Source organism: Sturnira hondurensis, unplaced genomic scaffold, assembly GCF_014824575.4.
Source record: "Sturnira hondurensis isolate 20B ecotype Veracruz unplaced genomic scaffold, ASM1482457v3 Scaffold0018728, whole genome shotgun sequence".
Classification (NCBI taxonomy): domain Eukaryota; kingdom Metazoa; phylum Chordata; class Mammalia; order Chiroptera; family Phyllostomidae; genus Sturnira; species Sturnira hondurensis.
This window is the reverse complement of record NW_028091359.1, coordinates 6,120,165-6,143,991: the sequence shown is the minus strand read 5'-3', so window position 1 is coordinate 6,143,991 and position 23,827 is coordinate 6,120,165. Positions and strand designations below refer to the sequence as shown.

The window sequence follows — 23,827 nt, the reverse complement described above, 5'->3', positions numbered from 1 at the left end:
TACTGGGTTGGACCAAAAAGTCCATTGTTTATCCTGTAAAATAAAAAACACATTTTTCTTTTTTGCCAATAACTTTATTGACTTAGATACTCTGAATATGTCGGCATTCTCCCACTGTTGGCTTCTAGTGGGTAGAGGCCAGGGGTAGTGGGAAGATGCTGCTAAACATCTTCCAGTGCATAAGCCCCACAGCAAAGAATTATTCAGCCAAAATGTCAGTAGCACCAAGAAACTGCACAAACCACTTTGACACATTCGATCAGTCACAGCACCTTCTCTGCCCACCGCACGAATCTCTGCGTTTCAGTTGCATCTTTACCTTTCTTAAAATAATAAAGCATGCTATGCCAAAATGTTGCTTATTTTCTTCCATTTTCAGTATTAAAATGGCTGCACAAAAATTTACTAGTTTGGGTAAGTTTTTTTTTAATGCACGCTGTTACGGCAGCTGTCACAGTACAATCTAACGAAATTGTTTCGTCTGAAGTTAAAGACAACTAAGCACTACTAGAGCCATCATGTGGGGGAAAAAAACAAACGGGCTTTTTGGCCAACCCAATAGCTTGGGCCATTTGTATAAATGGAGGTAACGTGGCCGGAGCATGGGAGGGGGTTGGTGGCAAGGTAGTAGCGATCAGAACGTAGAAGGCCTCAGGAAGGCCGCGTGGAGGAGAGTGGATGTGCGATTAAGCAGTGGAAAGCCGCTGAAGGATTAATCATGGGGAATGACAAGATCAGAGTTGTGATTTTAGAAATGCAGACAGTGGGGTCGAGGGGAGCCCAGCAGTGGGGAGGGAGGCAGGAGGAAGTTGACTTGAACGGAGCAGGTGAGGGGCGATGAGGCAGCAACAGGAAGGAGCCTCAGCAGGGTGTGGGAACTGACCAGGTTTACTACCAGGGTGCCTCCAGCCACCCACCAAAGCTGTGCCTTCAGCCGGCCTGGCCGAGGAGGACACTTTCCCCCTCATATGACAAGACATGCAGAGGTGAAGTGGCTTTGGGGTTGGTGGAGGGAATAGGAGGAGAGTAATTTAGGTGAAGTGCAAGTTTTGAAGGGAAAGATAGAATCTGTTTGGGGCCAGCTGGGGGACAGGAGGAGGAGGTATCCGGCTGGCAGTGCCATCTGTGAGTCTGGTGCCAATGTGCCAGGCACCACATTCAGTGGTGACCCCAAACCCAGCCCACAAGGAGTGTGGCAGGGGAGACAGACTCCAACAGCCAACCACAGGAGGTAAGGGTACCGTTGACCTAACAGCTGTGCAGGCTGCGGCTCACGTGGAAGGAAACGGTGGCTTGACAGGTGTGAGGCCACGGGGGAGGCGGGAACAGATGTAGTAGAGATCCCAGAAAGGAGGTGACACAGAGGGGGATGCAGTGGGGAAGGTGCGTGCTGTGAACCGGGGCTTCGGACCCAGCCCTGGGGAAGCAGCTTCTTCCAAGAGCAGGGAGGAGGAGCCCGCAGAGGAGGCGTGGCCAGAGGGGCAGCTGAGAGGCAACCACTGGGGCAGTCCACTGGGAGCCTCTGGGGACTCCGGTGAGTGTAGTGTTGAGTACTGGGGCCAGCGCCAGTCCGACTCTGGTTGTCTGTAGTGCCACTTGGACTCCCAGAGGACCGGGGCCAAGTGGGGCCTGTGAACTGGGAGGGTGCCCGGCAGCTATGGGGTCCCTCCAGGGTCACCTGCCAGGTCAGCGCCTTCTGTATGGGCATGTATGTTGGGTAGGCGGTGGCAGTGAAGGCGGGAGGGTGTGTACTAAGTGGCACAAAGGATGGGTACTGTGTGGGGGGTGGTTTCAGGCTGGGTGTGTGTGTGTGAACGTGTGCTCCTGCACATGCACTCCCACACACACAGTGGGGCCAAGGAGCAGCTGGGGGACAGGGTCAGCAGGAATGAGCAGAGTCATCCCCGTGGAAACACGACTCCCTGGGTGATGATGGTAGGGAGCAGCTGGGCAGCCAGGCTGGGGGCGTGGCCAGCTCTGCCCAATGGCTCTGGCTGCTCCCTGGGCCGCCCTCCCCACCTGTTGACCAAGCGTGAGGAAGTGCCCGCACTGGCTGGTACAGAGACCCCGCAGGGTATGTGCGTGCACTGGGAGAAGGCGGCCACCCCCAGTATGGCTCTGGGTGGCTCTGAGAGGGCTCTGTCTTGGGGGCCCTTGGGTCTCCCTGTGCCTGCCTGCTGATGTGGGTCATCCTCCAGGATGTGAGAGAGAAATGACCCACTACCTCCCTTCCACAGGGAACAGGTTCAGGATGGCTGGGCAGGGGCCAGCAGAGGCCAAGGGACTGGCCCAGGAGACACAGTCCACACAGTGCTCACAGGCTTCCAAAGCTCCTGGTGGGTGACCCTTTATCCATCAGTTCATACAAAGACCACCAGCCAAAAACAGTCCCTGGGAGCTCTAGCCCTGCCCCCACCACTGAAACTGCCCATCTCCTCCCTTCTGCCACGGCCTTTTGTGTGTGTCCTCCTTTTCCACGTGAGCATCTCCAGCGCCCCCGACCCCCCCCCCCCCGCCCACACGCACACACCCTGCATCTTCCTGCTCCATCTCCCCTGCCTGCCCCGGGTTAGATCCCACAGGTCCTGCGGGATGGAGCTAGTGGGACCCTCTGCAGGACCTAGGGCCTTCCCTTCTTCCCTCTTGCAGCCCAACATCAATCTTCCTCAAAGGTCAGGACAGGATGCTCCACATCCCCACACCTTTCCCTTTCTCCAGGCCAGGGACAGCAAACACAGGCAAATGCACCATATTCTCCTGCCGGATGCCTCTGGCAGACATCACTAATCAATCACATCAGTCTCTCTGCACGGAGTCTGGCTGCAATCTTGATATTCTCTGCCCAGCTCTCTGGGCAGCCAATAGCAGCCAACCAAAGCCAGCCCTCCAGGCGAAATCCATCTGCCATTTCTGCTTAAAGCTGATCCCACCAGGACCTCATCTGAGCCCATTCTCTGAGCCCATTCTCTGGGCCCACCGGCACATTTTACATCTGACTTCTTTCCTCCTCACAGGAGGCCACATGGGATAGAGGCCACATGGGCATAATAGCCTGTTGTGATTCTCTCTTTCCTTGCAGGCTGAAGCCACACAGTACCCTGAGCTTGGGCCTAGGAGGCGTTTGAGGGCACTGGGCAGTTGACCCCAGGTCTCCAAGGCTGAAGAGGATCTGGTTGGTTTGCCATCAGTCCTGAGGGCAGCCAGTCCCCTGCTGGGGAGAATGTGGTGCAGGGCTCAGGGGTGATGCTCAGCGGTGTCTGGTACCTGTACAGCAGCAGCGTCCAGGCCTTGCAGGCACACCTCGCAATCCTAACAGAGCCTGCGCGCCCCTCTCCCCAGCCTGGCCCGTGGGCAGGGTGGCCACCCAGCACTTGGGGGCTGCACGTTACAGCTGCCCTGGTTGCCCACCGCCCTTCTGACTCCTGAGCCCAGGATGCAAGGATGGCCCGCCGGTCTCTGCCCACTGTGGTGCCTCTGGGCCCCCAGAGCCTGCGCCCCTTCACCCTGGAGTCCCTGGCAGCCATAGAGCAGCGGATGGTGGAGGAGGAGGCCAGGCAGCAGCGGAACAAGCAGATGGAGATCGAGGAGCCTGAACGGAAGCCACGAAGTGACCTGGAGGCTGGCAAGAGCCTGCCCCTTATCTATGGGGACCCCCCACCAGAGGTTATTGGCATCCCTTTGGAGGACCTGGATCCCTACTACAGTGACAAGAAGGTCCGGGCTTAGTAGGGTTTCCTCTACCTGTCTGTCCGTCATCCGTCTGTCTGCCTGTCCCCAGGCCTCACAGTTCTCTCCCTGCCTCAGACCTTCATCGTGCTCAACAAGGGCAAGGCCATCTTCCGCTTCTCCGCCACCCCCGCTCTCTACCTGCTGAGCCCCTTCAACCTCGTCAGGCGCAGCGCCATCAAGGTGCTCACCCACTCATATCCTGCCCAAGTGGGGTGCACGCAGGGGTGGGGAATGGCAGGGTGGGGGCAGGGCTAAGCAAAACGGGGTGCTCTGGGCAAGAAGGCCCTCTGTCCGTCTCCCTCCCCACCTGCTCCCTTACTTTCCTTGACCTCCCAACGCTGTTCAGCATGTTCATCATGATCACCATATTGACCAACTGTGTGTTCATGACCATGAACGAGCCACCTCCCTGGTCCAAGAACGTGGAGTAAGTCTCTTTCCTGTCCCGCCCCCCAACCTTCCCCACCCCCACCCACGCTGGCCCGGCACACAGACCATCCCAGGTGTCTGTACTTTGAGGATTGTGACCCAGGGAGACATTACTGTCACCATCAACATGTTAAGCCCCAGGGTGGCACACATCATCACTCTCACCAATGTCCTCAGCCCCAGGGTGGCGTATTTCATTTCTGCTCCCCTCCCTCCTGGGAGGTCCATCATTGCTACCCGTACCCCTGCCCAGGTATGACATGCCTGGGCCTGGCTGACCCTCTCCCCGCCAGGTACACCTTCACAGGGATCTACACCTTTGAATCCCTCATCAAGATGCTGGCCCGAGGCTTTTGCATCGACGACTTCACATTCCTCCGGGACCCCTGGAACTGGCTGGACTTCTGCGTCATTGTGATGGCGTGAGCAGGGGCCCAGGGTGCCATGAGGCTGAGGCTGAGGGAAGGGGAGAGCTGAGGGCCAGGCCTCAGGCTGGCCCTCTTAGAGGGGTGGACTGCAGGGACCTTGGGTCAGGGGTGCTGACAGAGAGCTGTATGCACAACTCCAAGAGCAACTGTCCCCAGGGTCTGGCCTGGGGGGCTCTCCTGCTGCCCCTCCATATGCCGTGTCCAACCGCATGCAGTACCCTGAGCCCAGTCCCATGGGCCCTCACCCACTGGGAGATCTGGGCTACCCCCACTCCCCAGCAGTCTTTTCCAACTCTCAGGCTTTGATAGGAAACTCGGGCTGTTGACCTGCTTCCCAGTCCCCTGTGGGAGCCCCAGCTACAAGGATTCCTCATTTCTGCCCTCTCACCAACCCCTAGCTCTGACACAGCCCTCACCCCAAACTGCCCCCCCAACCAGGTACGTGACGGAGTTTGTGGACTTGGGCAACATCTCAGCCCTGAGAACCTTCCGGGTGCTGCGGGCCCTGAAAACCATCACAGTCATCCCAGGTACTGGGGATGTGCAGGGACCCTACGCCCTGGTCCACAGGCCTCCCCGCATGCCCAGGCCCCGAACCCAATACTCAAGTTCAGGAAGTCAAAAGGACTCCCAGGATGTATGTGTAAGACACACCAAAATATGGACGCAGGCACTCCCGTGGCCAGAGAGGAGAAGGAGCCCTGGGCTGGAAGCTGGGCATTTGAGAGGCAGCATAGCAAGGTGGTTAGAGCACAGACTCTGGAGCCAGATGGCCCGTGTTCAATTCTAACGTCCACCGCTTCCTAACTTTGACCTTGGGCAAGTGGCTTAAACTGTCTGTGCCTCAGTATCTGTAAAATATGAATAACAATAGTGTTGGGAACTGGGTTGTTGTGAGGATTAAATGCTTTAATGTCGATAAGGGACTGAGAGCACTACCTGGAACACAGTGTGCATGTTAAATAAAACAAGCAGATGCACAGAGCAGCGCCCTCCAGCTGAGACGAAGCGGCCAGTGAGGGAAAGTCCCAGCCCGAGGGCTCCCCAGGGAGCTCTCTGCTCACCCCCTGAGCCACGGGCCTGGGCGGTTCCACAGTAATGCCTCAGGAAGCAGGAAATAAATAGAATCTGGATCATCCAGACCCTCAAAAAAGCATACTGAGAAACTGGAGAAGGTTCATTGAACGAGAGAGAGAAAGACGATCTGAAAAGAGATGGAGAACACGCTCTGGGAGGAGGGGAAATTGTTCAGTCTGGGTGCTAGAAAGTGCCTTAGTTCTCCCTTAGACCAAAACCTTACTACTGCAGTTTGGGAGGGAGACCCCAGGACACCCCAATAGGTGAAGTGCTGACCGAAGGCCACCCATTGGCCACTGAGCCAAGGCTGCAACACCCTTCTTCAATGCCATGCTCCCAGCATCCTCAGAGCTTGGGGAAAGAGGGCTTTATAAGAAAGCTGCGGAGCATCTCTTGTCTATGCCAGGATAAGAAGAAATAAACAAATAATGAACTGAGAGACACTACTTAGGCCCAAAGGAAGAAGCTGTGGCTCTTCCACAAATGATGGGAACTGGTCCCTGGAACTCCAGAGAATTGTTTATGCCTTTGTCCACCCAAAGGGGCAGAATGCAATGATAGTGCAATGTCAGCCTGGAGCTTCCCAGAATGAAACCCACTGCTCCTTGCAGGTTAATAGGCATTATAAAGAGAGAGGTTCTGTGGCCAAATAAGTTCAGGAAACACGCTACTAAAGTTGTTGTTTGGTTCTGCAGGGCTTGTCAGAGCCTTTGATCAGAGGATTTGCACAATGACTATCCAGGAGCAAAATATACCGCTCCGCCTTGCCCAAATGTTGAATCTCCTCAGGGCACTGCTTGGGAGACTGGTGTTCCGTAGAACACGCTCTGGGAACGCTGACCTCAGGAAGTCTTCATCGTCCCTTCTCCTAGGGGCTGAGAATCAGGCCACTCGGAGGCTCCTGATTAAGGAAGTGATCAGAGTAGGGTGGGGCTAGTTTGGGAAGGCTTCAGGGAAGGGGTGCCCTTGGTAAGTCAAGTCTTGATGAGAGGGAGTAGGTCAAGTCTGGGAGAGAGCAGGGAGTGAGTTACCACCCTGCCCTGCCTGCTCCCCCACCCATACTCTTACCCACCCTCCCGGTCAGGGCTGAAGACGATTGTGGGGGCCCTGATCCAGTCGGTGAAGAAGCTGTCGGATGTGATGATCCTCACTGTCTTCTGCCTGAGTGTCTTCGCCCTGGTGGGGCTGCAGCTCTTCATGGGAAACCTGCGACAGAAGTGTGTGCGCTGGCCCCCACCCTTCAACGACACCAACACCACGTGGTACAACAATGACACGTGGTATGGTAATGACACGTGGTACGGCAATGACTCGTGGTACGGCAATGGCTCCTGGAACAGCCAGGAGAGCGGGGCCAGCAACTATACCTTTGACTGGGATGCTTACATCAGTGATGAAGGTAAGAATGGAGGCTGGAAGGCCAGTGGGGCCAGTCCCGGCCCCGAGGTCAGCCCCCTGCAAGACAAATAGCATGGGGTGGACCTGAGCTTAAATCCGTCACTTACCACTTGGATAAACTTCTGACAAGTAACTGGATCTCCCTAACCCTCAGAATCCTCACCAGTAAAACCGAGGTGACAACGCCTTTCTCAAAGGGTTAGTGTGACAACAAATGCCAAATTACTTTGAAAATCCTGAAGGTCCCACTGTAAAAAGCAATCATCCAGATTCCCTATTCCTTAACCTATGTGCTCCCTGGGAGGGCCACCACCAGGCACCCACACGCCCACATCCCGTTCACATACACTTTGCAGGCACACACACACACAGGGGCACATGCTCTCACACAACCGCTACTGATCTACTCAATGCCATCTGGCCAATAACCCTTCTATACCCTGGTACCCGAAAGTGTAGCCTCCCCCGGGCCCCCAGCCTCAGCCCTCAGTCGGAGACGCTGGGCAGGGAGTCGCTAACCCCATGCACACAGGCACGTACATTCTTCCCGTCTCTCCGGTCAATAAGTTCCTTATTGACCTTGCTGTACAATGACCATGCAACCAGTCTAGGCACTGAGCTGACACCCCTGGGAGCTGAGCCCCCTGCAGTGTGTCCGGCCAGAGACCTGAGGACTTGGGGCTGCCCACAAAGGAGGGGAGGGGCACCCAGGGGGCATCTGTTTAGTGTGGTCCACACAGATGTGTCCACAGGTGTGCAGTGGGTACATGTGCCCACAGTGTGTCCATGTGGTGACATGTGTCCTTTGTGGCCTCTGACTCCCAAAGGGAACTACTACTTCCTGGAGGGTGCTCTCGATGCCCTGCTATGCGGGAACAGCAGTGACGCTGGGTGAGGTGCTGGGCCATGGGAAGAGGTGCCCTGGGGTGTTGGAAAATGGGAGCTGATCAGGGCCAAGGACCTGGGTGGATGGGAGTGTGAGGAAAACCTATGGGCCTGGATGGAACACTTTCCTGTCTGGGGGACAAACAGGCCTGAAGGATTTATTCCCTTGGGGCTCCTATATTCCCCCCTCCCCTGTTGGGGCTCTCATCCCTCCCTAAAAGCAGCCCCCATTCTATCCCCAGGCATTGCCCCGAGGGTTACGAGTGCATGAAGGCTGGGCGGAACCCCAACTACGGCTACACCAGCTATGACACCTTCAGCTGGGCCTTCCTGGCTCTCTTCCGCCTCATGACACAGGACTATTGGGAGAACCTCTTCCAGCTGGTAAAGCTGCCCCCACCCTCTTCTTCAGCCCAAGTACCACCTCCATCCATTCCTGCAGCCTCTCCCTCACCTGGCGAGTCTCGCAGCAGGGTTGTCTCATCTGTGGCATCCCCTTGGTGGCCCTACATACAGGATCTTAGAGCCCTCCAACACTGAGTCCCTGCGCAGATCCAAGCCACAGCCTCTTCTGCCTTCTCCACCTTTGCTGAGACATGAGCCTGGCACAGACCCCCAGTCCTCACAGCAACCAGTGGGGCAGCTTACACTCCACCCAGACACAGTTATTCAGCTTCCCTCTTTGCAGAACAGGCAGGTTGAGTCTGGAGCAACAGAGCCTTCTGGTCACTGGTGATGATTCTAACACTGATAATATCAATGAATACAGCACTACTACCTGTTGAGCTGTTACTAGATGCCAGGCACCACTGCAAAGCTAGGATTCAAGCTGACCCCAAAGCCCATGTTCACCGTCTTTCACCCTGGCTCTCTGATCCCAAGATGTCTGGCTGGGGCCCTCAGGGCGCTATGAGCCAGGAGACCAAGAAAGTCCGGGTCCCAGGCATACATTTGGAAGCTCCCCAGAATGTGGTTTAGCCTGCCAAGGATGACCATGCCCTGCCGCAGACCACCAGGTTCTGCAAGGAACCCTTTCCATTTACCTCTCTGGGCCGTGGGTGGGTGTGCGGAGAGGGGCGGTGGGTGAGAGCAGGCGAGCCGCCGTGTGAGACTTCCTGTCCTGCCCCCCTCCCAGACGCTTCGAGCAGCTGGCAAGACCTACATGATCTTCTTCGTGGTCATCATCTTCCTGGGCTCCTTTTACCTCATCAATCTGATCCTGGCGGTGGTGGCCATGGCTTATGCTGAGCAGAACGAGGCCACCCTGGCTGAGGATCAGGAGAAAGAAGAGGAGTTTCAGCAGATGCTGGAGAAAATCAAAAAACATCAGGAGGACCTGGAGAAGGTCTGGACTCAGAGGGAGGAGGCTGAGGGCCCAGGGATCTCCCCGCCCTTCAGCCTGGGTCCTCCTGGGCAGGCTGAGGGTGAGGGAGAGGACGAGGCAGGGGGAGCAGAGGCCCCAGGCTAGGGGCTTTGGTTGGATGGGAGACATCCAAGCAATAGAAAGAGCATTTTACAGCTCGGTGCCTCAGTTTCCCCCTGCTATGTGTAACAAGGAATCTGCGGTAGTTAAAACAGAAATAGGCTTCCAGCTCAAATATCTATGATTTTGGGACTCTTTCTGGGCATAATATGGGTCCATGTCAAGAGAGAGGCAGGGCCTGGTGAAGCCTCAGGAAGTGGTACCCACTCTCCCATCATCTCGTGAAGTGCAGGTTCAGTCAAGGCTTCAGAGAGTAGAGGGTCTTCCAGGATGAGGGTCCTCAGTCCCGTTGGACCACCACTGAGGTTTCCCTCCACCCCCGCCTGCACTAGGCTGAGTGTAGGCCAAGAGAAGGGGGCCCCATCCTGAAGGATTCATGAGGAAGCTCTGAAAATCCATTAGTCCAACTTCCTGGCTCACGAATGGTCTGCATGTCCATCACTCTGCTGGTCCACAGGCCAAGGCTGCCCAGGCTCTGGAAGATGGGGAGCCAGACGGTGACCCAGCCCACGGCAAAGACTGTAATGGCAGCCTGGACACTTCACTGGGGGAGAAGGGGCCCCCAAGGCAGAGTTGCAGTGCAGAAAGTGGCATCTCGGATGCTATGGAAGGTGAGTGCCCGGCACCCCTTACCCACCCTGCTCTGTGTGCCCTGCCCACCAGGCCACTGACTCCTGGGGAGGTGCGGGTGGGGCTGGCTGGGCCCAGCTTCAGGAGGACGGTAACTTAATATTGGCATCGAAGAAATGGCCACGATAAATATAGTCCTGGCTTAACCTGCCCCAGTTCTGGCTGCAAGGCCAGGCTGCTAGGGGAACTAGGGGCTTCCGGGAGGGNGACACTTCACTGGGGGAGAAGGGGCCCCCAAGGCAGAGTTGCAGTGCAGAAAGTGGCATCTCGGATGCTATGGAAGGTGAGTGCCCCGCACCCCTTACCCACCCTGCTCTGTGTGCCCTGCCCACCAGGCCACTGACTCCTGGGGAGGTGCAGGTGGGGCTGGCTGGGCCCAGCTTCAGGAGGACGGTAACTTAATATTGGCATCGAAGAAATGGCCATGATAAATATAGTCCTGGCTTAACCTGCCCCAGTTCTGGCTGCAAGGCCAGGCTGCTAGGGGAACTAGGGGCTTCCGGGAGGGCTTTGGGGGCTGCCAAGGCAATGGAGGATGGGATAATAATACTAACCAGGAAGGCCCGATGTTCCGGAAACTGGAGATCTTGTACCTCAAATGTCTTCTGGGTAAAAGTTAAAGGCCAAAGGTCAGACTGTGCAGGAAGAGTCGCAGACTCCCTCAAATTCCCATGCTGCTCCCCAAGTCTCAGGAGGAGAATAAGCATGAGGAAGTGAAGACAGGGTAGACATATATACAGATCTTTGAATAGATGATGGATGGATGGATGGGCTGGAAGATTAATGAATGGGAAGAAACATACGAGTATATGGATAGATGAGGGGGAGAGAGGGAAGGAAAGAGAGAGGGAGGGAGAGAAGGAGGGAAGAAAATCTGTCATAGAAGAGATGTGGTCCCCTCCCCACTTGGCTGGAGGACTCGGAGGTCCTAGAGGACTTGGCAGACCTCTAGAGGGCACCATCTCACCTGACTTTGTATGACAGGCACCCAGTATGCCCCACCAGAGAATGCCCCAGGGAATGCTGGGCAGAGCTGGCTGAGATCACTCAACCCTGCCCTTACTGGGATGGTCGTGAGAAGTTTGGGCAGTAACACCTGCAGTAGCACCCAGGCTGGGGGTGGGGTGCAGGGTCACGGCCAGACTATGATGTGCAGCCTTTGAGAGTGGTCCCCTTCCCTCCTCTATCAGATGGGAAGCACTAACAGCACATACCTGATACATTTCTGGTGGGAGTTAAAGATCCTGAGATCTTTAACTGAGATCCTGCCCAGACCGAGGACTCCTGCAGGCCTGGAGGAGCTGTGGCTTCGTCCATGGGCCTTACAGCACCCCAGGGCTTTAGAGTTGGGGTGACAAGAATGGGGTGATATTTCCAGAGAGTTGCTCTGGTGGGAAACGATGGAGTTGTTGGAGACAGTGTGGAGGGGCCCACATTGCTGCCAAATTGAGAAAGAGCCCACAGGGGGATCCCAGCCTGCTCTCCAGTAGCATTGGCCAACAGCAGGTGTAACTGGGACCCAGCCTCCAGTTGTGACCTCCCACCAACCCCAGGGACACTGACAAGGGTGGGGGTTACTGGGGGGGTGAGGCTTTGTGTCAAGAGGGGGAAGCTTGAAATAGCTCATTGCCAGAAGGGCTGTGGGGTAGATGTGGCTAAGGGGCGAATCTTTGGGAGGTAAGCTCTAGAGGGGCGGGTCTGAGGGTGATGCACTGAGAGGCGGGGCTTGGAGTAGGTGGCACAGAGGAGTAGAGGTTGAGATGCAGCAATCTAAGGGGCGGGGCTTGGGAGGGGTCCCAAGACCTAGGTGGATGGAGGTAGGTCCTAAGAGGGGCATCCTCATCACATGTCTGCTTCCACCCTATCCCCAGAGCTAGAAGAGGCCCACCAGAAGTGCCCACCGTGGTGGTACAAGTGTGCCCACAAATTGCTCATATGGAACTGCTGTACCCCATGGGTGAAGTTCAAGAACATCATCCACCTGATCGTCATGGACCCCTTTGTGGACCTGGGCATCACCATCTGTATCGTGCTCAACACCGTCTTCATGGCCATGGAACATTACCCCATGACAGAGTACTTTGACCACGTGCTCAGTACGGGCAACCTGGTAGGGAAGGGACAAGGGAGAGGCCATCATTCGCTGGCAGGACAGGGGAGAGGACACAGGGCCCAGTGAGGCCCTCTGGGTGGTGTGGAAATATGGGGCTGTACTGGGAGCATATGCGGACCGGCTGGGGTTATTTTCCCAGCACATGGGCGGGGGCATGAGTTGATATACAAGGGAGGTACCTGGGGTGATCCATGGGATGGGGTACTTGGGTTTCAGGATAGGTGAGGACAGAGAGACTGGAGTAGAGGTGCTGGAATCCTTAAGATCGGACTCCAGGCAATCTGGAGTCCAGGCCATGCCCTGGATGCAAAGATGGAGGAGTTGGGGCATGGAGGTGAGGCAGGGCCTGGATGACAAGTCTCTCCATTTTTAAAGGTTGTCGTGGGCCTAGAGGAATAAGGGACTTGGAAGGGGCCATATAGCCAAGGGCACCCAGGCCCCAAAAATCTCAGCTCACCCTGGAGGCCCCAGGGCATTGTCATCCAACCCTCAGCCCCCAGCCTGCTACTGGTTCTCCCAGAGGGCGGGAGGGTGTGGCCAGGCCTGCTCCCCTCTCCAGCCCTGCCTGCCCCACTATTGTTGACACTCACTGATCCTCCTGCTTATCCCTGCCCATTAGGAGCATTATCACCTCATTGCCAGCCCCGGTGGAGCCTGACAAAGGGAAAAAGCCACCTCGCCAGCCCCACCCTTCCCAATTCCCTTCAAATTTTTCCAGTATAGCAAACGGGCAAGGTGCTCCCCAGACCCTGAGGGTCAGGGGGGCCTAGGGAGGGTAAGATTTGAGGCCTGGGGTAGGATGAGGACTGGGTGGGTAGTAAAGGAACCAGACCCTGGACCCCCAGCCTGTGAGGCAGGAGGGCTGGGTCCACAGAGATGCCCCAGGCAGCCATGGCCAGGCCAGGCTGGAGGGGCCTGGGCGTGCCCTGGACATGGTGCAGCTGCTGGGGTGTACGTGATGGGGCCGGCCCACCGCCTGCCCACCCTCGACCACATTCTGCTGCTGCCTGGGCACCTGCTATGGCCAGGGACAGCTCCTGGGCGGGGCTCAGCATGTGCCAGGGCAAGCTGTGGACAAGGGGCAGCTGGTGCCCAGCAGGAGTGGGGCCGTGCCCAGGAAGCTTTCAGGGACTCTGCAGCCCTCAAACTCTATACTGAGGCCTGGGGTGGGGTGGGCGATGGGATGCAGCTCTGACCTTCTCATTGTCCCCCCTCCGGCCCCTACCCTAGACTTCCAAGGCCACCAAGGTTTGCTGGCTCCTGGGACCCCTGCCAGTGGGCCAGGGGGAGGGCTGTAGGGTGTAGAAGGCTGCATCAGGCAGGTCTGAGACCCGCCTCATTCCCCTATGGGCAGAAGGACCAAGCACATTCCGCTAACCTCTCTGAGCCTCACTTTTCTTTTCTCTGAGAATCCCTTCCAAATATATAGAAATCGGCACACTACTGAGGTTATATGGGGAAACACAAAGTGCTCTGTGTTAAATACTATCGTAAGTGAGGTGAGACCCCAAGAAATTAAGGGCTGGCCCACAGTCATGTGGCCAGAAACGAATGGGCCCAGGTCTCTGGGTAGCCCCCATCTGCCCTGCGGGGTGGCCATCCCACTCCCCACTCACCCGCACGCACGTGGGCCGGGGGTACCACTGCCTGCCCCCCCAGGGTTCTGGCCCCCATAGGCTCTGCCCGGAGGTGGGAGTCGGGCAGGAGGCTCCCAAGGCCCTGCCGTCCCTGAGGCTCGGTGACAGGGACTGCACCCCGCCCCCAGGTCTTCACGGGCATCTTCACGGCAGAGATGGTACTGAAGCTCATCGCCATGGACCCCTACGAGTACTTCCAGCAGGGCTGGAACATCTTCGACAGCATCATCGTCACTCTCAGCCTGGTGGAGCTGGGCCTGGCCAACGTGCAGGGGCTGTCCGTGCTCCGCTCCTTCCGGCTGGTGCGTGAGCCCCGGGGCCAGGGCAGGGTGGGGCGGGGTGGGAGGGACTTTATCACTGGAAATGGGGAGAGAGGGAGCCCTCTCCCTGACCACGCGGGGTTACTAGGGGGCCAAAGGGACACCCCGGGAGCTCCACCCCTTAGTGGACTTGGGTGGTCGTGGGACGGGAGGTGGGCCCGTAGTCCACCTGAGAGGCGAGGCTTGGGAAGCCCTTCAGTAGTAGAGTTGGAACTCTGAACTGTGTCCTTCCTACCACCCCACAGGAGCACTTTTATCTTTTTTAACTTTATCATGGGACTTTTCATGCGTCCACAAAAATATAAAGTATAATAACCTCTATGTACCCATCACCCAGCTTCAACAGCCATCAATAGGCTACTGTTCTCATTTCCCCTGTCCCCCTACTTTTGGGGGGGAGTGTATTAAAGCAAATCCCGACATTTAATTTCACTTGTAAATACGTCATCTGTGTCTTTAACGGGTAAGGACTTCCTTTTCCTTTTGAACATGTGAGGAGTAAGAGGTGGTAGGATATGAGGGCTCCCATTTCGCAGAGAGGCAAACGGAGGCCTCCGATCACTCAGGGGATGGGAAATCAAATTGTCCAAGATGCTTCTTTCTCCTAAGGGTGGGGCTGCCTCGGGTTGGGCCAGGGGTCCCTGGGCCTCACTGGCCCCTGCCCTCCTCCCGCCCGGCAGCTGCGGGTCTTCAAGCTGGCCAAGTCCTGGCCCACACTGAACATGCTCATCAAGATCATCGGCAACTCAGTGGGGGCGCTGGGCAACCTGACGCTGGTGCTGGCCATCATCGTGTTCATCTTCGCCGTGGTGGGCATGCAGCTGTTCGGCAAGAGCTACAAGGAGTGCGTGTGCAAGATCTCCTCCGACTGCAGCCTGCCGCGCTGGCACATGTACGACTTCTTCCACTCCTTCCTCATCGTCTTCCGCATCCTCTGCGGGGAGTGGATCGAGACCATGTGGGACTGCATGGAGGTGGCCGGCCAGCCCATGTGCCTCACCGTCTTCCTCATGGTCATGGTCATCGGCAACCTAGTGGTGAGTGAGGCCGGCTGGGTGGCTCCCCCACCCTTGCCCAGGAAATCCAACTGTCCAGGACATGGCCTATTCCTTTATTTCTCTTTTTCCTTTACATTGGACTGTTTATTCGAGGGCCCTTTTCTTAAGAAATTGAACTGTATGAAAGGATTGACGCATGCCTCTTTCACCTCCCCCAAAACAGCAATTTTTTCATTTAGCTTTATTTTTCAATTATAGTTTATATTCAATATTATTTTATATTAGTCTCAGGTGTACAGCATAGCAGTTAGATAATCATATACTTTACAAATTGTTCCCCCGATATTTCCGTTAACTGCCTGACACCACACATACTTATCACATACTCATACTCAGTCAGTATTACTGACTGTGTTCCCTACGCCACACTTCACATCCCGTGACTATTTAGTAACCACCGATTTGTGCTTAATCCCTTCACCCCTTTCACCCAGTCAGCCCCTAGTCCCCCTCCCCTCTGGCAACTATCAGTTTGTTGTCTGTACCTGTGAGTCTGTTTCCATTTTGTTCATTTATTTTATTCTTTAGATTCCACATGTGAGTGGAATCATACAGTATTTGTTTTTCTCTAACTGATCTAGTTCACTTAGCATAGTACCCTCTGGGTCCATCCATGCCACCACAAATTGTCAGGTTTTACTTTTCATGGCTGACTAATATATACTGTATATACAGGGTGGGACAAAAGTAGGTTTACAGGTTTTCGTATGGAACACAAGACAATGATTTACAAATAATGATACAAGAACAAACTCCATTTCACACACCCAGGACTGCAAACCTACTTTTGCCCCCCACCCCCCATACGTACCGACACACTTTCATCAGCTCATCGGTTGCCAGACACTTTGGCTGCTTCCATAGCTTGGTGATTGTAAATAACGCTGCAGTGAACGCAGGGGTGTATATAATCTTTCAAATGACTGTCTCGGGCTTCTTCAGATACACACCCAGAAGCAGAATTGCTGGGTCATAAGGCAATTCCATTTTTAAGGACTTTTTAAGGGCCCTGTCTTTCACAGTGGTGGCATCAGTCTGCATTCCCACCAATGGTGTGCGAGGGTCCCTTTTCCTCCACATCCTCGCCAGCACTTGTTGCTTGTTCGTTTATTGATGACGACCATTCTGGCGGGTGTGAGGGGATATCTCATTAGTGGTTTCAGTGTGTATTTCTCTGATGACTAGTGACATTGAGCATCTTTTCATGTATCTATTGGCCATCTGTGTGTCTCTGGAGAAGTATCTAATAGGTCCTCTGCCTTTTTTTAAAAATTGGATTGTTCTGCTTTTGTTTTGTTTGGTGGTGCGTTTTATGATTCTCTATACATTTGGATATCAACCCCTCATATGATGTACCATTGGCAAATATCTTCTTCTACTCAGTAGCTTATCTTTTTGTTTTCTTAACGGTTTCTTTTGCCGTGCAAACACTTTTTAGTTTGAAGTAGTCCCATTTGTGTATTTTTTCTTTTGTTTTCCTCAAAATGGCAATTTTTGGTGTGGTTTAATCCAGAGGTTGTCAAGTCCTAACCTGCTTAAGAGTTACTTGGGAGTTTCTTAGAACCTAGCTTCTGGCCCCCACTCCACCCCAGTCTGACTCAGCAGCTCCGGGCTGGGGTCTGGGAGTCAAGACTTGGCTGCCACCAGCTCAGGGACCACACCGAGTGGTGCCGTTGAAATCCAGTGTTTCGGAGAGAGTAGCATGATAACTGGAACCAGACAGATCTAATTTCCAGTCCCAGATCCTTTGCCATTCGCATGACCTTGAGCCAATTACTGCTCTCTGGTTGGCCGGGCTCTCTAGCTTCACATGAAAGAGAAATGGTAGGTACCTTATAGGGTGTCTGGGAGGAGCAATCGTGACAGTGTGCAAGAATGCACAGCGGGCAGCTGGTATCCGAAGCTCCTGGGCCTCTTGTCCTTTTCCCACCCTCTCACCCTCCGCTGTACCCAGGAATCGGGCCCTGGGTGCTGGAGAATCCAGGGCTGGCACAAACTGCATCCATCCCGCCGCTGTCTCCGCGGCCCAGGGCCTGGCACGTGGGGCTCGTGCAGAGGAGGGTGCAGGGGCCGAAGAGAAAGAGGCTGTGGGGCTGCGGCCCAGCTGACAGCATTTCTGTGGCCAAGGCCTGGCAGGCGTCTCTCCTCGCCCAGCCGACCCCAGCTCCTCCCCTTCTCTGCTGGGGTGGGGTCGGTCCTCCCAGCAGTGCTGTGCCCAGCTGCCCCCTGCCGTGTCGGGCGCTGCCCCAGGCAACAGGGGGTGGGAAGACACACGTCCCCACGTTCCACAAAGGCCTGTGGAATCCTTGGGCTGCTGGGTCAGCACTACTCAGATGTCACTGAGGTCCGGTTGGGGGTAGGAGCCGACTGGGGGTGGGTTTTTCACCTTAACTAAGAGACCCTGGAATGAGCTGTCAAGCACCCCCTCCCCCTCTCAGGTACAGCTAGACAGCTAGACAGGAGAACCCAGGATGGCTGTCTCTGGGAGGGAGGTCTTGGGGGGAGGAGAGAGAGAGGGAAGCTGCCTGGGGCAAGACTCTGGGGCAGAACTCTGGGGCAAGATTAGGGTGTGGGTAGCATCCCTGTGTAGTAGTGTGTAAATGTAAGTTTAAGGACTTGGGGGTGACTGAGAGGGCCTTCGGGGGTTCTGTGTGTGTGCAAACTCAAAACCATTGGAAGCCCCTGTGTCGCCACCACTAACTGGGAAACCTTGAGCCAGTTATTAACTTACCTGGGACTCAGTTTTTCTCATCTGGAAAATGGGGGTGCTAATGGTAGTGACCTACTTCACTGGGCGATCCTGAAGATTACATGTCACACGTCTAAGTGCTTAGCAAAGCACTTGGCCTGAGAGGACAGGGAGTTCAAATGTCACAGGCGTGTGTGGCGTAGCTGCCCTTCATCGGCACCGCATTCCCAAACATAGGGCTCCTGCCAGCGCCTCTATTTGCATTGTCCTGGATGCTGTCACAGCCCCGTGAGGCAGGCAATGTGGGCTCTGTGCTCCGCTGAGGAGGCACTGCCCAGCACACGCGGTGAGTGAGAATCTGAGCCTGGGCGAGAACCCGGGACAAGGGAATTCCGATAACATCAGTAAAGCAGCAGCGGTGATAACCGTAACGTCCACACCAGCGAGGAGGATGGCCGCTGAGCTCTATTTGCACTTACCCGGCATTCTGAACACTTTTCTGGGACTTGTCTCTACTATGTGGATGAGGAAGCCGAGGCTAAGGGAGTTCGATTAGTGATCTGTGAACCGACGCCATCTGGCTCGAGTCTGGACCCACTGCCCTGCGCTGCCTCTGTGTGGGTGCCACATGCGCGCGCGCGCACACACACACACACACACACACACACACTCCACACCGACACCCTTTTCTGGCCCAGCTCTGTGGTTCTCCCATTTTGCTCAGAGGGAGTAGAGTGGCCAAAGGAGGTGGCACTGTCAGCTCCTTGGGCACTGTCCCTGCCCTCCAGGCTCATGGAAGCAGGTGTGTGCAGAGGGCACAGGGGCGCCCTGCCAGGGAATGTGGGGACCTGTGTCCCCTGCGTCCATGGCACTTGGGCACTTCCTCTGGGTTCCCGTGCAGAAGAGGAAGTGACTAGGTAATAGATGACCCACCCCTCACGGCCCCCAGGGGGACACGACGTCCACCCCCTCCCCAGCAGCCCCCCGCCCCTGCCTTGCCCGAGGAGTCTATTTCTGTCCCAGGCAGGAGCCGTGTGCAAACCCTGCTGACCCAGAGAGCAGCTAATTCCCATCTCAGATGTGTTTCTGGCAGCTGGACGCCTGCCCCCGAGGGAGGAAAGGAAAAGTCAACACACTTTGGTGAGGTGTGGAGGCAGAATAGTAGCTGGGGGCACAGAGATGGGGTGGAATCCCCTCCCAGCATATTCCCCCAAAGAGAGAATATATACAATACACAACACATATATTTTAAAGATACTATGTTAATGTGATAGTTAAGATAGTGACAAAAAGACCTTGGAGAATACTGGTGCAAGTCACAGTGAGAGGCATGTGGGGAAGAAGGGCCAGGGCAGCAGATCACAGGTACAGGCTCCCGGCCCCGCCCCAAGGCCCCCTGAGAAAGAACCTGGCCCTGCCTTCCAAAATTGCACACAGGAGAGCCATCATGTTTTGAGAGCCTACTGTGTGCTCACAGCAATGCGAAGAAGTAGGGACCGAAATCATCCCCATTACACAGATGAGAAAATTGAGGCACAGAGCCGTGATATGACTGCCTCGAAACACACCATTTCTACCGCTGTGCACACTCACTGTCTTACATTTGTCTGACCAAACATCTCTCCCCCCCAGGCTGGAACTCCCTGAGGCTACTTGCTCTTGTGAGTACTGGGAGGAGCTCAGTAAATGCCAATCCACTGGAAAATAAAGTTGACAGAGGGCGGGGGTAGACCAGTCGCCTTGTAAGTCCCTTTCAGCGGGGCTATGGGAAGAAAGCCAGGTGGAGCAGGAGACCCCATGTGAGAAAAGGGTCAAATGCCCCTTCCAGAGCAGTAGGGGACACACATCTGAGCACTGGGAGCACAGGGTCTGCAAAATCCCACTTACCAGACCAGAAAAGACAGCTCAAAAGATTTAGGTCCCCAGTTAGGCCTGGAAGCTCAGGGGCATGCACTCTGCTCTTCGTTCTGCGCCCCCAGCCGTGGAGGTGGAAGACAGCATCATGGAGAGACCCTGTCACCCGGTGGGCCTCCCCAAGCCCTGTTCGCCCTTGGTCAGCAGAATCCTCTCCTGTGCCCAAGCCTCGGTTTCCTTACCTGCAAAGTGGGGATGAGAGTAGCATTTCTCACCTCCACAAGGATCCCGTTAGGTTTATCCTTTTAAATGTCCGGCACGGGGTGGCTCTGGCCTGGAGGTCCGATGACCCTCCTTGCTGGCTGAAGGCGGCACCCTCAGGGGCCGAGACTGAGTGGAGGCTCCCCCAACCCCTGCTCCCCAGGTCTTGAACCTCTTCTTGGCCCTGCTGCTGAGCTCCTTCAGCGCCGACAGCCTGGCAGCCTCGGACGAGGACGGCGAGATGAACAACCTGCAGATTGCCATCGGGCGCATCAAGTGGGGCATCAGCTTCGCCAAGGCTTTCCTGCTGGGGCTGCTGCGCGGCAAGGTCCTGAGCCCCAAGGACATTGTGCTCAGCATCGGGAAGCTCGGGGAGGCGGGGGAGGCCGGGGAGGCCGAGGAGGGTGCTCCTGAGGACGAGAAGAAGGAACTGCCACCCAAGGAAGATGACAAGAACTCGAAGGACAATCACATCCTGAACCACGTGGGCCTGGCTGATGGGCCCACCCCCAGCATTGAGCTGGACCACCTCAACTTCATCAACAACCCCTACCTCACCATCCACGTGCCCATTGCCTCCGAGGAGTCCGACCTGGAGATGCCGACAGAGGAGGAAACCGACACCTTCTCGGAGCCTGAGGATGTCAAGGTGAGCCCATCCCGCAGCCTGGCTTGGGGGGTTGGGGGTCAGAGAGACACAGCTTCACATTTTTATGTGACCTTGGACATGCCTCCAAGCCTCCATTTCTCCATCTGTAAAAGGGGGGTAGTGGTACCTACCTCGTGTCACTGTGGTGAGTATTAGACGAGATGATGTGTGCAAAGCAGAGACCTCTCTGTAAATGGTGACTGTTATTACCATTGTTTACACGTTTGTTAGGACCTGCCCTACCTGTCCTGATACAGTAGCCTCCTCCCTTCACTCCCACCCACAACTCCACCTGGGCTCATCTTACCAGCAGGTGGCGCTCTTGGACAGAATGGTCTTAACCTGTGACACCTCTACTCCAGGGCCAGAACCCTAGAATCCTCCCCAGAGCCCACTCTGGGCTCTTGTCATTGTTACCTATTTCTGTTTACACCCTACCTGGGGCTGGTCCCTACTTCGCAGTGTGGGCCAAAGTGCCAGGTTGGGCTGGGGACTCTGAGGAGAGGTGCGGTGGGCCGATGAGGTTGAGTACACGAACAGAGAGCCCCAGCGGGAGCCCTGACCCCCCTCCCCAGCCCGCAGAGGGGCCTGTGGCTGAGGCTGGGCTCCTCTTGCCCCTCCCCTGCCAGGCTGGCTGGAGACTGGTGGTCACCCCCAGAAGTTCAGGCTGAGGCTGGCGCCTTGCCTGGGCCTCCCAGAGAAGCCAACTCTGAGACCCTCTGAGAAGCCAACTCTGAGACCAACTCTGAGAACCAACATAAGCTAGGGCCAGGCTCTCTGCCCACCTCCACCCCATCGGCCCTGGGCCCAGCTGGACACCAGAGCCTGAATGAACTTTGCTCTGAAACTTTCTGACTTCTTATTCCCCCCAAATATGTGGCATGCTGACTTACCAGGGGGCTGAGTGCCTGCCAAGCTATAAATACCCAGGGAACTATGGCACAGACCTCGGTATGAGGAACAGGGGTGGGGGAGGGCTGAACACCCAGGGCTCTGGATACTCTTTAAAGGGAGGCAGGCGCGACTCCAGGGGGATGGTGGGAGTAGGGGCACGTGGGCAAGGCAAGCAACTCATTGGATGCTCTGGCTGACCTAATGCCCGGTGCCTCAGTTTCCCTTTCTGTCACCTGGGCACAAGGACTGCTCTGGTGTTTTGGTCACCATTCTAGATCCAGAGCTGCCCCCCAGCTGGCCTCTCTGTCTCCCTCTTCTGGGGCCTCACACCCAGCCATGAAGAGGCCTCCTCAAGGTGGGGTGGCCTGGCCAGGTTGAAGCTCCAGCCTCCCCCACCCCACCCCACTCCCGTCAGGTCCCTCGGCCCCATGCTGGAGCTGCAGCTGAGAAAACTGTCCGTCGTTTCTGGATTACTCGTCCAAACAGCCCCTGCAGACAGGAAGGCTCAGGCCTGGGGACACCACGTGCTCTTATCTGGGGTTATGGCAGCCTTGGCCTATCCTGACCCTCAGTCATGGCCCCTCAGAAGTACCTTTAGGCATCTGATTCCTTTGCTGCCCTCCTCATGCTTTCCCATGCTTCCCAGAACCCCCAGCTAGCCGAGCCCCCCCCCAGCCGCCCCACCTCCATCTACTTGTCCCCCAGCCCTGCTCCTTACCCAAGACTCTCATGTGTCTCCTCATGTCCTCGCTGCCCCTGCCCAGGCCTCAGTCCTGCCCTGCTCCAAATCTAAGTGCCACAAGAGCAGGATCACTGCTGACTTGGCCACTATGACTCTCCTGCGCGGGCCACAGTGGCAGCTTCACGATCCATGTTCAAGTGAGTGAGTGAGTGAGCGAGCGAATGAGTGAATGAGTAGGTCTCTGCCCTCTCTTTCTCCTCTCCTCGTGCTCTCCCACCCTGAACTCCTCTGCCCCATCTGAGAGGAGGACCCAGGGGTCACATGGCCCTGTGGCTCTTGCAGAAGCTGCCGCAGCCCCACGACGGGGAGTCCTCAGTCTGCAGCACAGCCGACTATAAGCCCCCCGAGGAGGACCCTGAGGAGCAGGTGGAGGAGAATGCAGAGGAGCAGCCTGAGGAGTGCTTCACCGAGGGTGAGCCACATGCGTGCATCCGCCCCTCGCCTGGTGCCCGCCCCCTGCCCCATCCGGCAGACTCCAGCCCATCGCTTCCTCAGGGACATCTCGGGACATACGCCTCACCAAAAGCATGCGTGGCCTTTCCCCGCCCAGAGCTGCTCTGACCTGCAGCACCGGGCAGGGGTGTCAGAGCTGGGATGCCTCTCAGCCCCTGGCCTGAGCCTTAAGTGTGTGCAGTGGGTGATGGCAGCGCCCCTGGGACTGCTGTGCAGCCTCCCCGACAGGAAGCGGGTGCTCAGGAAAGGCCGCTCCAAGGCCGTCGTCTTCCTCAGCTTCACCTGCAGGGAGAGAGGCCTGCTCGGTGCTGCAGGAGACAGCTCGGGAGAAACACTGTTACCCAAAGAGCCAGGGCTGTGCAGAGTGAAGGCTGCCTGGGCGACGCGGGGGAAGAGAGGGACAGCTGGTGGTTCCCGTCCCTGGGCCGGCGGCCTACATCTTGCGTGTCTTTCCTCTGTGTGCTCATCCAGTTGACACGCAGGTGGAGTGGGCCTGTGGCCCTCATTTGAGGGGAGGGGCTGGACCCACTTCCAGCCAGCGGGGGAGGACATGAAGCCGAGTGTTGGGAGCAGGGGGGCCCTTGGATCTGGGAAGCAGTGAGACCCAGGTCTGGAGGCAGCATTCTGGGAAGGCGTGGGAGCCTGCCCACAGTGCCCCTGGAGGCGGGCCCCAGGCCATCACCTGCCCGCTTTGCTCCCCTAGCCTGTGTGCAGCGCTGGCCCTGCCTCAATGTGGACGTCTCCCAGGGCCGCGGGAAGATGTGGTGGACCCTCCGCAGGGCCTGCTTCAAGATCGTGGAGCACAACTGGTTTGAGACCTTCATTGTCTTCATGATCCTGCTCAGCAGTGGGGCCCTGGTAGGTGCCACCCTTGGCAACGGGCGTGGGCAGAGGCAGGTGCAGGCCCAAAGCCGGCCTGCCGGGGCTCCCTCCATCCCACACGGTGGGAGGGACGCAGCCTGGACGGTCTCCAACCCAGAGTCCTGGAGGAACTGGCCCACGGGGAAACTCCTCACCCCCAGTGGATACAGGGAGTCTGGGAGGAGTGACCAGGCCAGCCCCTGTGCCAGTCCCCTGGGAACCAGCAGCATCAGGCAG

At 56.5% G+C, this 23,827-nt stretch overlaps 1 protein-coding gene across 1 annotated transcript in view; it reads left to right on the top strand.

The window, feature by feature from the left end:
• Positions 1-23,827, top strand: part of SCN4A (sodium voltage-gated channel alpha subunit 4) — a 45,965-nt gene that overhangs the window by 13,611 nt on the left and 8,527 nt on the right. Inside the window, exons 2-17 of the mRNA XM_037069743.1 lie at positions 3,080-3,714; positions 3,805-3,923; positions 4,067-4,156; positions 4,452-4,580; positions 5,025-5,116; positions 6,748-7,062; positions 7,889-7,952; positions 8,189-8,330; positions 9,082-9,291; positions 9,887-10,040; positions 11,931-12,169; positions 13,938-14,111; positions 14,810-15,166; positions 20,155-20,640; positions 22,559-22,688; positions 23,433-23,587. Of these exons, the coding sequence (XP_036925638.1) occupies positions 3,442-3,714; positions 3,805-3,923; positions 4,067-4,156; positions 4,452-4,580; positions 5,025-5,116; positions 6,748-7,062; positions 7,889-7,952; positions 8,189-8,330; positions 9,082-9,291; positions 9,887-10,040; positions 11,931-12,169; positions 13,938-14,111; positions 14,810-15,166; positions 20,155-20,640; positions 22,559-22,688; positions 23,433-23,587 (3,129 nt within the window). The 5' untranslated portion in view covers positions 3,080-3,441. The remainder of the gene's footprint in view (positions 1-3,079; positions 3,715-3,804; positions 3,924-4,066; positions 4,157-4,451; positions 4,581-5,024; positions 5,117-6,747; positions 7,063-7,888; positions 7,953-8,188; positions 8,331-9,081; positions 9,292-9,886; positions 10,041-11,930; positions 12,170-13,937; positions 14,112-14,809; positions 15,167-20,154; positions 20,641-22,558; positions 22,689-23,432; positions 23,588-23,827) is intronic.